The sequence below is a fragment of the Myotis nattereri genome (genome assembly GCF_964212035.1).
Source record: "Myotis nattereri genome assembly, chromosome: X".
NCBI lineage: Eukaryota > Metazoa > Chordata > Mammalia > Chiroptera > Vespertilionidae > Myotis > Myotis nattereri.
This window is the reverse complement of record NC_138078.1, coordinates 10,564,260-10,577,038: the sequence shown is the minus strand read 5'-3', so window position 1 is coordinate 10,577,038 and position 12,779 is coordinate 10,564,260. Positions and strand designations below refer to the sequence as shown.

The 12,779-nt window shown below is 37.8% G+C and overlaps 1 protein-coding gene across 2 annotated transcripts in view; it reads right to left on the bottom strand.

Annotated features, from left to right (window-relative positions):
* The window catches only part of CDKL5 (cyclin dependent kinase like 5), a gene marked incomplete at its 3' end in the record, with an annotated part of 164,163 nt that overhangs the window by 96,612 nt on the left and 54,772 nt on the right, over positions 1–12,779 (bottom strand). For both annotated transcript variants that reach the window (XM_081081897.1, XM_081081896.1), the window contains exon 2: positions 614–844. In XM_081081897.1, the coding sequence (XP_080938023.1) occupies positions 614–677 (64 nt within the window). In that variant the 5' untranslated portion in view covers positions 678–844. The remainder of the gene's footprint in view (positions 1–613; positions 845–12,779) is intronic.

The window sequence follows — 12,779 nt, the reverse complement described above, 5'->3', positions numbered from 1 at the left end:
CCAATTAAACCATGACATGCTACTGATTATAACATACATCTGATTTCAAAGGCATCACAATATGACCAAATTGTGTGCCTCAGAATTTATAAAATGTGGTTTGTCATTCCCAGACAAATAGAAGTTATTTTTTTCATTTATTTACCATGTAGTAAGTAAAATTTAACTTATACAAATAAAATTAAAGTTACTGACAATAAGCCTAACTGATATAAAAATAAAATGTAACCAAAAAATTATTGACTAAAGAAACCATGGTTCCTAATGAAAGAATGAAATAGATCTTATAACATAGAAACCATACCTGAAACCTGTATGTTCATGTTGACCAATGTCAACCCAATAAATTAAATAAAAAAAGAAAAGAATGAAATTAAGGTAGCCTCAAGAAATTCCTTATTTATTAAACTTTAAGGGGTTTTTTAATGTTTTCAACTTTCAATTTGAGAATAAGACCCAATAGTTGAGAATAATTTTATTTTTAATATCTTGTTCTTAGATTCATATCTAAATTGATGCAGATTAAATTAGTAGGACCTGAATTATTAGCTTTTTTTGGTGGTAGGTATAATTGTATATTGCTAAAAAAAACCTCAAGAAATGCTAAACTTACCTTCACCTACAACCCCAAGGATCTCAAATTTATTCATCACATTACCAATGTTAGGAATCTTCATGAAGACAAACTCCTCTTTTGATGCGAGCCACAAAACATGGCATCAAAAAAGAACTTCTGAGAAAGTTGTCTAGTAAGTAGAACAAAAAAATGGCCGAAGGAAGAAATTCTCACAGGTTGGCAGGAACTTTCACATATTTCTTCTAATGTGAAGTATTAAATGATTCCCTGAAAGAACAAACAATTACAAGCCATAAGTTTTATATTTCAGTAATCAAATAAACTAGCCTATATTTTTAGACAGTTCTTTTAAAACCTTATTAATGTTTCACATACCAAAAAAAAGACATAATCATAGGAGGGAAGAACCCAAAATGGAACATAAATGAACAAATGTAGTTAACTGTATTTGAAATGAGTAATGTAAACACACTGAACAGGGCCAGAGGAAAAAGAATTAACCCTAGGTAATTCTTGAAAACAATATTTTTTTTATATATATTTTATTGATTTTTCACAGAGAGGAAGGGAGAGAGATAGAGAGCCAGAAACATCGATGAGAGAGAAACATCTATCAGCTGCCTCCTGCACATCCCCCACTGGGGATATGCCCGCAACCCAGGTACATGCCCTTGACCAGAATCGAACCTGGGACCTTTCAGTCCGCAGGCTGACGCTCTATCCACTGAGCCAAACCGGTTTCGGTGAAAACAATATTTTAATACCATACTCTCCTTGAGCTTAGACAAAAAATAAATATAAATACATACTATATTCTACTTAGGTAGTTGTTTTACACAGAGAAATGAAACTTCTTTATATGTATTCTAGGACTAAGCAAATAAGTATATGTATTGTGGATAATGAGAGTTTGGTTCCTTATTCTCATAAAAAGAAGTTACAAATATAAAAAGGGGGAAGGCCCTGGCTGACATGGTTCAGTGGTTAGAGCATCATCCCACACACCAAAGGGTCAGGGTTTCGATTCCCGGTCAAGGGCATGTACCTGGGTTGCAGGTTCAATCCCTGGCCCTAGTCCAGGCGCATGCAGGAGGCAACCAATTGATGTGTCTCCCTCATATCGATGTTTCTCTCTCTCCTTCCCTCCCTCCTTTCTACTCTCTCTGTAAAAGTAATGGAAAATATATCCTCAGGTGAGGGTTAAGAAAAAAAAAAAGGAAAGAAAGAACAGAAAAAAAGAAAAGAAAAGGTAGAAGGCTTGGAATTAGAATTAACCATATAAGCTCATTCTTAATATAGAGAGATGTAGAAATAGACATAAGTGTGTGTGTAAATATAATATAAAATATATATACACACATATATATTCCTTAGCTCTGTCTGCTGAGGGAGCCTGGAAGCAATGACACTCCAGTAGCCATGAACACAGCTAATGTGCCAATAAAAGGAACCAGGGTTCCTAGGAGAAATGGCTGATTTCCAGGCTACAGCAGAAAGTAAGGAAATGCTCAAGGAATAATGGGGGCATGTCTAAAGGAAACAGGAGTCAGCTTGAGGACTCCCACTGGTGAAATGAGGAACATCTGAGCAACAAAATAAATATAGTAGTAGGTTATAATCCATAGAAGTATAAAAAAGTGCACCAATCCTTACTGACATAAATAAATGTGGGAGAAGAAAAAGCTTTTTCTTAGAGCATAATTCCAAATAATAAATTTGATGAAGAAATAAGAAAAATCACCATTTGGCAAACCGCCCTGACTATAATTATTTTAGGCAAGTATCATTAATACATGATAAAACTAGTGGTTGAAAATTTGATGGAAAACAGAGTATTACCCAGTCTCAAAGTAGCTTCCTATAAGATACCTTTCAATTACAAAGGGGAAAATAGTAATTTCATAGTAAAGAATCTTGCCAGATACTATTTTAAGTGATCAAAATGAGCACTGCTAGTAATAGGACAAATCAACACCATATGCCTCCTGATAGGATGCATCACAACACACTCCTGTGGCATTCCTTCTAAAAAGGTAAAACCTAAATCTAAGCAGAGACAGCAGCAGACAAGCCCAAACTAAGGACATTCTACTAAACTAGAGGCCCGGTGCACGAATTTGTGAACATTGAAAGGAAATTAATTAGAAGAAATATTTTAGAGGCTGGAGAAAGGCTGCAGGAGGTTGGCTCCAGGGTGTGTCTGGCCCATTTCACCCAGTCCTGATCGGCCGGACTCCAGCAGCAAGCTAACCTACCAATCAAGTGTCTGCCCCTGGGTGGTCAGCGCACGTCATAGCGACTGGTCGAGCGGTCGACGAACCATCAAACACTTAGCATATTAGGCTTTTATATATACAGATAACTGGCCTGTATTCTTTAAAAATGTCTATGTGATGAAAGACAAAGAATGACTGAGGAACTGTTCCAGAAAAAAAAATTAAGAGTCATGAAAACTAAATATAATGCATTATCTTGGATTGGAATTTGGACAAGAAAAAAATTGCTATAAAGGGTAACTGATAACATTTAAATGTCTACAGATTATATAATATTATGTCAATGATTATTTTGATAATAGTATAGTGGTTATGTAAAACAATGCTCTTGTTTTAAGAAATTATGAAATCGGTGAAAGTGGTCAAAAGGTACAAACTTCTAGTTAAAAAAGAAATAAGTCCTAGGGATGTAATGTACAGCATTGTGCCTATAGCTAGTACACTGGTGGTAGGAATATAAACTGAGACAAGCTTTCTAAAGAGTAATATGGCCATAATTAACAGCTTTAAAAATGTTCATATCATGGATAAAAGTATCTGACAAAAACCTACAACATCATTTTTAAATGTGAAATATTAGACACAGTCCTTTTAAAAATTAAGAGCCTAACAAAATCTTACAATTAATACTTATTAATATTATCATTAAACATTATCCTGGTGGGTTCTTGCCAGCTCAGTAAAATAATAAAAAAACAAATGAATAAAATATATAGCATTGGAAAGAGGGAAACACAATAGTATTTACAGATATTATTATCTACATAGAAAATTCAGAGGAATTTAAAAATTATTATAAGTGTTACCAAGGTAGCTAAATATAAATTTAATATACAAATAACAGCTGTGTAAACATCAACAAGAAACAAAATTTAAGTTTTTAAAATCACATTTACAACAAAAAAAGTGGTTTAGGATTTAACATAAAATATATTCAAGGCCTTTATTCAAATATATATATATATATATATATATATATAAAGATGACCAAAATAAATGGAGTTATCCTAATTTTAAGCTAGGAAGAATCAATACTCTCCATATTAACCTACATAGTCAATGCAATCTCAATAAAAATCCCAGGGTTTTCTAAAATATATGTGAAAACACAGAGTTCCAAGTATAGTCCACACCCGCCTGAGAAGAAAAGTAAGAAGGCTCAGCCTTGAGGTTATGATCTGGAAGTATGCCCTACCTAATATATTGAGGGTTAGAAGTGAGCTACAGAAGGTAAGAAGGGATGCTCCTGGCACAGATATAGACAAATTAGCCAATGAAACTGATGTGAGCACCCAGCAGCAGACTATACTGACTTTAATATCCCTACAGCTCCACTGTCAACTCCCACTGAATTCAGTTTGTTTTCTACACAAAAGTCTTTAGGATAAGTCAGATCATGTCACTTCTCTGCTCAAAACTTTCCAATGGTCTCCCTTATCATTAAGAGTGTAAGTCCAAGTCCACATAAGCCACAAGGCCTTAACCTGCCCTCCTCTGACAGCATCTGCGACTAGTTTTCTCTTGGTTTGCTACACTCCAGCCACACATATAACAAGAAAGTCAGAGTTGTTCCTAATCCTAAGTATCTCTTTATCACTCTAACATTTATTGTAGGTCAGATTCTTATTAACTGATTTTTCATTCAGTATTTACCAAAAAAAAAACCCACTTTTGAAAAAAGGCAAGAGAAAGCAGACGCTATCATTTTAGAAACATTTAATGTAATGAAATCATAAATTTTAAAAGGTGACTGGGATATTTAGATAAAATGATGTCAATTTCAGAAGAAATTAATATTTTATCCATTCATTTATTAAACAAACAATTACTAACATGTTTCAGGAAATAGATAAATAAGACACACAAGACAGTAGTGAACAATATATGCCCTCATGGAGATTTAGATTTTGCTGAGGAAGGAAAAATGTAAGAATATTATCAGAGCCTACCCAGTTTGGCTCAGTGGATAGAGTGTCGGCCTGCGGACTGAAGGGTCCCAGGTTCGATTCCGGTCAAGGGCATGTACCTTGGTTGCGGGCACATCCCCATTGGGAGGTGTGCAGGAGGCAGCTGATCGATGTTTCTCTCTCATCGATGTTTCTGGCTCTCTATCTCTCTCCCTTCCTCTCTGTAAAGAATCAAATATATATAAGAATATTACCAGATACTGGTACATGTTATAAAAGGGAAAGAAGGAGTGATTATTCAAAGAGGTCTTTCTAAAAAGATGACATCTGAGGTAAAATATCAATAACAAGGTGCTACCCATATGAAAATCAAAGTCAGTCACATTCCAGGTAAAAGATAGAATACTTGAGAATGAATCATTCTTTCATTTTCTGTGACTGATTTGGAAGAACACCCAGGAAACATGTAAATATTCCATTCTCTGCCAATAATGGTATATTTCAAAGGAAACTAGAGATAAAGATTAAATCATTCCCACTAAGAAGATTCAGCACCCCAAAAGTTCTGTATGTAAGTATATGTAAAGAACATTTGGTCCCACCTATTCCCTGTGGAAATCAAAACTGAATAATGAAAACTGGGAATCAGAATTTAAATGTTTGAGTAGATACACAATATAGGTGTCAAGAACAGTTTTTTAACTACTAATATCCACACAGAGGGAAAAAAATATGCCAAATTGAATTTAACTATGTAAACAAAAAGGGGGCAACATAGTAGAGCCCACAAGCTTAGGGAGCTACTTGGCAGGTCTGACAAGCTCAGGGACTGAAAGTCATCCCAGGCCTACAGTTTCCTTAGCAAAAGTCAATCTTTACCTTCAGTGAGCCTCGCCCATTGTTCTTATATATCTAGAATAACATATCCTTGAATGATTTTGTTTTCCAGACCCCTGGAAGGTACAACCACTGGCACCACAGCACAAGACTACAAGACTCCTCCTTGTTACATCACATCTCTAAGTACTGTAAATGTTAACTGTCCTGTACCCACCAATATAAAATAAATGTTTCTCCATTTTGCTTTTTATCCAATCCCAGCTATTTCCCCACTTTGCTTTATTCCACCTCCTTAATCTACCACCAATGGATTCCATGTAACCCCTTTATGTCTTCTAATTTGATTCTAAGTGTATAAAATGAACTGCAAAACTACCATTATCTGGAGCATTTTCTCAATCTGTTGAGATCTTGCTTCTAAGCATGTACTCAAAATTTTGGCTCAAATAAATTCATATAAAACTTTTCTATAGATTTGGACGTTCTTATGCCAACAACTACAATTTTATATGAATAAAATTGATTAATTTTTAAGGTATAAAAACCTGGATGAAATGTCCCTTTGAAGATAAATAAATATTCTGAAGAAAATACTTTTTTAAAACAGCCCTAAGATCCCAAAGATTTAACAAGATTGTAAAGAATTACCTGGCTGAAATAAAGGCAAAAGAATAGAACCCAGAGAGGTAGTCCAAACACTCAAAATGGTTTTGGGATTCTGGCACTTGAAGGCCCAGGAAAACAAATGAGGGGAAAAGACAGCTTGCTCTTAAAACCCTTATAAATCCATGGGCAAAAAATGTCAAAGGCAAGAGCGTTTCAAAAGGAGGAAGTTTGATAAGACACCACTCACTTGAAATAGAAACCCTAAAGAGCTATACTCCCAGGATAGAGGAAACCAGAAAGAAATCAGCCCTTGAGCAGACTTGAATGATAGCTTTATGTCATCTAGGTGACCTAAGTAAACCTCTAAGTGTACCTTGGATTGTTGTATTGAGTTGGTCCAACATTCAGATTGGTGGTGCCACCAGCTATCTGGTTGAAGCAAGTGGGAAGGGTGGGGTGAGGGTGCAAAAAAAAAAAAAAAAAAGCAAGACTCTGCAGAAGATAGCACCAATCTAGGCCTCACAATATGCTACAGATTTCTCCTTTACATTGTGCAGTACATAATAGCCAAATACACAAGGTAATAAAATACCACTAACAAGAACCAATAGAAACAACTAAAGCAGAAAATGACCCAGAAAGGTTTGTAATGTTAGAAATTATCAGGAATAGCCTATAAAACAACTATAATGTTGAATTAATAAAAACTCAAGGTTTGAACATTTTGACAGGACTTGAAGGACTAAAAGATAAAAGAACACATTGGAAAAAATAAATTAGAATTCTAGAACTGGGGGGAGAACCAAGATGGCAGCATAGGTTAACACCGGAGTTTGCTGCCTTGAACAACTACTTCAAAAGTGAAACTAAAAAATGGAACGGACATCAACCAGAACCACAGGAAGGCTGGCTGAGTGGAAGTCCTACAACTAGGAGGAAAGAGAAACGCATACGGACACTCAGAGGAGGCGCAGTGCTGAAGTCAAATTCTGAGGTGCGGAGTGCGCAGAGCGGGCTGGCGGCGGAGGGCGCGGTTGGCGTTTTCAATTGGGAGGGAGTTGCAGACTCTGAGCTCCAGATACGGGCGAGTCTTTAGGGACCCAGACTCAAACGGGAGAAGTGGGACTGTCTGGCTTTGGTCAGAGCGAGTGCAGCTTTCTCTCCGAGGTTTGCAGCAGGCGCTGGGACTCAGAGAGGCAGAGCCCCTGGGGACAGGACTGAGAGCCGCCATAACTGCTCTCTCCAGCCCACCCTGTTGATCCTGTGCGACTCGCCCGCCCCGCCCAAGCCCTGCACAGAGGCATTTGCCTGATAGCCTCAGGCAAAGGCTAGATTAGCACCTCCCTAGAGGACAGAAGTTCTCTCACTGCAGACACAGCTGATTCTCATAGCCACTTGGCCTGGAGGTCAAACCCTCCCTGGTATTAGCTACAACAATCAAGGTTTAACTATAAGACTGTGCACAAAGACCACTAGGGGGTGCATCAAGGAAGCATAACAAAATGCGGAGACAAAGAAACAGGACAAAATTATCAATGGAACATATAGAGTTCAGAACCACACTTTTAAGGTCTCTCAAGAACTGTTTAGAAGCCGCCAATAAACTTAATGAGATCTACAAGAAAACTAATGAGACCCTCGATGTTATATTGGGGAACCAACTAGAAATTAAGCATACACGGACTGAAATAACGAATATTATACAGACTCCCGACAGCAGACCAGAGGAGCGCAAGAATCAAGTCAATGATTTGAAATGCAAGGAAGCAAAAAACACCCAACCGGAAAAGCAAAACGAAAAAAGAATCCAAAAATGCGAGGATAGTGTAAGGAGCCTCTGGGACAGCTTCAGGCGTACCAACATCAGAATTATAGGGGTGCCAGAAGATGAGAGAGAGCAAGATATTGAAAACCTATTTGAAGAAATAATGACAGAAAACTTCCCCCACCTGGTGAAAGAAATGGACTTACAGGTCCAAGAAGCGCAGAGAACCCCAAACAAAAGGAATCCAAAGAGGACCACACCAAGACACATCATAATTAAAATGCCAAGAGCAAAAGACAAAGAGAGAATCTTAAAAGCAGCAAGAGAAAGACACTCAGTTACCTACAAGGGAATACCCATACGACTGTCAGCTGATTTCTCAACAGAAACTTTGCAGGCCAGAAGGGAGTGGCAAGAAATATTCAAAGTGATGAATACCAAGAACCTACAACCAAGATTACTTTATCCAGCAAAGCTATCATTCAGAATTGAAGGTCAGATAAAGAGCTTCACAGATAAGGAAAAGCTAAAGGAGTTCATCACCACCAAACCAGGATTATATGAAATGCTGAAAGGTATCCTTTAAGAAGAGGAAGAGGAAGAAAAAGGTAAAGATACAAATTATGAACAACAAATATGCATCTATCAACAAGTGAATCTAAGAATCAAGTGAATAAATAATCTGATGAACAGAATGAACTGGTGATTATAATAGAATCAGGGACATAGAAAGGGAATGGACTGACCATTCTTGGGGGGGAAAGGGGTGTGGGAGATGCGGGAAGAGACTGGACAAAAATCGTGCACCTATGGATGAGGACAGTGGGTGGGGAGTGAGGGCAGAGGGTGGGGCGGGAACTGGGAGGAGGGGAGTTATGGGGGGGGGGGAAGAGGAACAAATGTAATAATCTGAACAATAAAGATTTAATTTAAAAAAAGATAAAAACAAAAAAAAGAATTCTAGAACTGCAAGTTAGAATAACAGCAAAGGAATTCAGCAGACAGTTAAAAGAGAAAAATATCAGGATATAGAAGATTTTAAAAACTTGACCAAATGAACATATAAACTGCAGCAAAAAATATAGAGTATCTTTTTTTTCTCCAAGTGCACACAGAACATTTAAAAAGACTGATATTGTTCTAGGCCATAATGCAATACAAACCAAATGACAAGGATTGAAGTGCCAGGATGTTCTCTCTCTTCTCCACAATTCAAGTATGCAAAAAATCAATGAAATAAATAATTTTTAAATGTTCCCATGTCTGTAAATTAGTACAGTTTTAAAATAATCTATAAATCAGTCAAAGAAGAAATCATAAAAGACATTTAAAAATACAAATTTATGGGAAGAAGCTAAAGTTATGCTTGGGGGCAATTGAGAGCCTTATTATGCGTATATCAGAAAATATTTCTTAGAAGATTAATAAACAAAGCAGGAATCTCAAGAGCTTAAAAAAAGAACAGAAAAATAAATGCAAAGAAAATATAAAGAATGAAATAAGAGCAGAAATTCATGAAATAAAAAACACATGAAGGGGTTCAGAACAGGCATCCCCAAGATGTGCTACTTTGGCCTGTGGGTTATTTTGAGCTGAAGGCAGTGGAGACCCTGAAGGCTCACAAGAAGCTTTTACTTCTCCCTTAAAGAATTTAAATTGGAGGCCCAGCTGGCGTCCTATGAACCAGAGGTCATGGTTCGAGTCCCAGTCAGGGCATATGCCTGGGTTGTGGGCTCGATTCCCAGTGTGGGGCATGCAGGAGGCAGCCAATCAATGAAAGCTGAACTACATTGTTAGGGGATGCATATGTAAGTGGTAAATCTATTTTAAAAATAAGTAGTAAATCTATTCAAAAAATAAGTGACCAAGGAAGTGTTTCTTCTAAAAATCAGGGTATTAATTATTTCCAGAGAGGAATTGAGATTGAGAAGAGATACTTAATGAGATTGGGTATGTGGCAAGCTGCAATTGATAAAAGCTATAGGAACTATCAAGAAGGAAGATCACCACCCACCAGATTTATTACTTAAAACAGGCAGTGACTGCTCAATCCAACTTGGCAACTAATTTCTCTTAAATGTAACCCTCAGCTTCATTATATACTCATTGTAATACATTAGCATGCTAAACAACACACCCCATGCCACCATGATCTGAAATGGAAAGCCCATAAAAGGATACAAATGGCTAATGGAGGTCCTCTGAAAAATCTCCACCCCTTTCTAGAGAAGATCCTGAATATCTCCCCCTTTATTGAATACCTACTCCCATCCCAATTAAATAAACCTCAATAAAGGAAGCAAATTCTGCTAAAAGGGGGGGGGGTGGCTACTCTGTCTGTAGAGTAGCCCATTCTCTTACTGCTTCACTAATGAACTCACTTTTACTTTCAACTCTATGCTAGCTCAAGTTTGAATTCTTTCCTTGGCAAAGCCAAGAACCCAGAGTGGGTGGTGGACTTTTGGGTCCCCCGACCACTGGGATGCCTGTGTCAATAAGACGGCTTTCTGGGACCATGATAATGTTCTATTTCTTGACTTGAGTAACAGATAAATAGACATTAATTAGAGTGTATATTTATATTTTCTATATTTCTATGCTGTTATATTCCACAATAAAACAAATTTTTAAGAACTCAAACAGTAATTCTGACAATGACATCATATATAAATAGTTATGTTAGGGGCAGAAATAGAATATTGGGGACCAGCTATAACTATAGGAAATATTAATCATGTTCTGTTAACTGTGACGGTTCTGTTCTGATTAGAGAAAACACATTCTAACCTGGCTGGGAGTTATACGCCCTGGGACAGGGAAGCTAACACCAGAATGCAGTCCATCCTCTTGTCCTGAGAACTACTTATCATTATGGAAAGATTTACAACCTCGTGGCTGAAGCAATCTAGTTCTGGAGGCACCTGCTCTTTATAACCTCCAGCCCCCATTGCCTGTAATCTGGTCCAGGGGTGCCCATAGGCACCCACCCTCTGCAATGCCCCCCCACCATATGACTTGTAACCTGTAATGGTTATCCTGTGCCTACTTTCCCATACCTGTAATCCCTAATTTCCCACATAATCTTTGTCCTTCTACCAAATATAAGCAGCTGGCTTATGGGGAGAGATAGAGCAGATTTTTGTGGATGACCTGCTGCCCTCCCATCCTGCCGGCATTACTGGAATAAACACTCATATGATTCAAGCCTATCCCTGCTTCATTGGCTCATGTAGTGACAGGCAGCCCGGACCCCTTGGTTGTCTGGTTACAGTTCCTTGATCATTTACATGGAAGTAAAAGATAAACACTGCCAAAAAAGTTTAACTAAACTATCTCTCTCTGAGGCTCAGACTCCACAAAATGTACTATGTCTAGTGCTGGGTATCAACAACAAAACCAAAAACTCCCTGTGATGGATAAATGGATGCTGACTATGCCCATAAGGAGCTGGTGACGAAACTAGGTGAGTTGGGCCTCAATGAGAGATGATTGACATCCAAATGCCTAAAGACTTTGCAAAAGAGGGAGTAGAGCAGGTAATAATAATTTGAATTATTTCAGAGGGAAGAACTAAGATCAGTGATAGAAGTGAAAGGAGACAGATTTCAGCACAGCAGTGATTTGACAACAATGAACCACTAATGGTTAGTCATTCATTTTATAAATATCTGTCAGATACTTATAGTGGACCAGTCCATTTATAGAGCTTTGGAATACAGCAGTGAACAACACAGACATGGTCCCTGCTCTCATGGAGCCTACTGAGGGGAGACAGGCAAACATGATCATTCCAGACAGTGAGCAGATTTGCTATCCCAAAATATGCCTCTTTGGCATAAGCACTATTTTGAGTTAAAGGCAATAAAAACTCAACATATTCAAGAAAAGCTCTTTACCTCCCCCCTCAACTGCCTAAATTTATAAGGGAAATGGGGCCTGTACCAGGAAGAGAGCTGTTACCACACACTTTCATCTGCATAACAAAGCAACCTTTGTTTTCCAAAAATCTTCTCTGGCCTTCCTGTAAAACACCTTCCCCACTTTGTATGCCAGACCTTTATCCCTTTCCCTAGCTAAGGATGTTATATAAGCTTCAGTTACCTGTCTGCTCTTTGTATCTTAGTATATTCTTATGAGGCCCCATATCTATGTAAATTTGTTTTTCTTCTGTTAATCTGTCTTATGTCAATATAATTATTTAGATCAGCCAAAGAACCTAGAAGAGAAAAATTTTCTATCCCTACAGCAGTGACAAGGATTATAAAGGAAAAAAAACAGTCTTATGGTAGAAAGTTATGGCAATTGAGGAGGGGTCATTTAGATAGGATGGTCTGGGAAAGGCCTGTCTGAGGAGTAAGATTTGAGTGAAATCTGTTTAAAGAAGCAAGCCATGGAACAAGGATGTGAAAAGAGCATTTGAGGCAGTACAAAGAGCCATACAGAACTTGATAAATTCAAGGACAGAGAAGATCTGTAATATGAAGCACAGCAGACAAGAGGACCAAGAGAGAACAGGAAGAGACCACTGGACGCAGTTTGGCCTTGATAGAAAGATTCCTATACTAAACTAGATGTGCTCTATGGTCCCTTCCAAAGCAAAGATCTAAGAATCTCTCAAAAATCATTTGTGTTTTGTCCTAGCTGGTTTGGTTCAGTGGATAGAGCATCACCCTAGGTTAGATTCAGGCCAAGGGCACATACCTCAGTTGCAGGCTCTTCCCCAGCCCAGGCCCTGGTCAGGGAGCATACAGGAGGCAACCAATAGATGTGTTTCTCTCACATCGATATTTCTCTCTTTCACTCTCTAA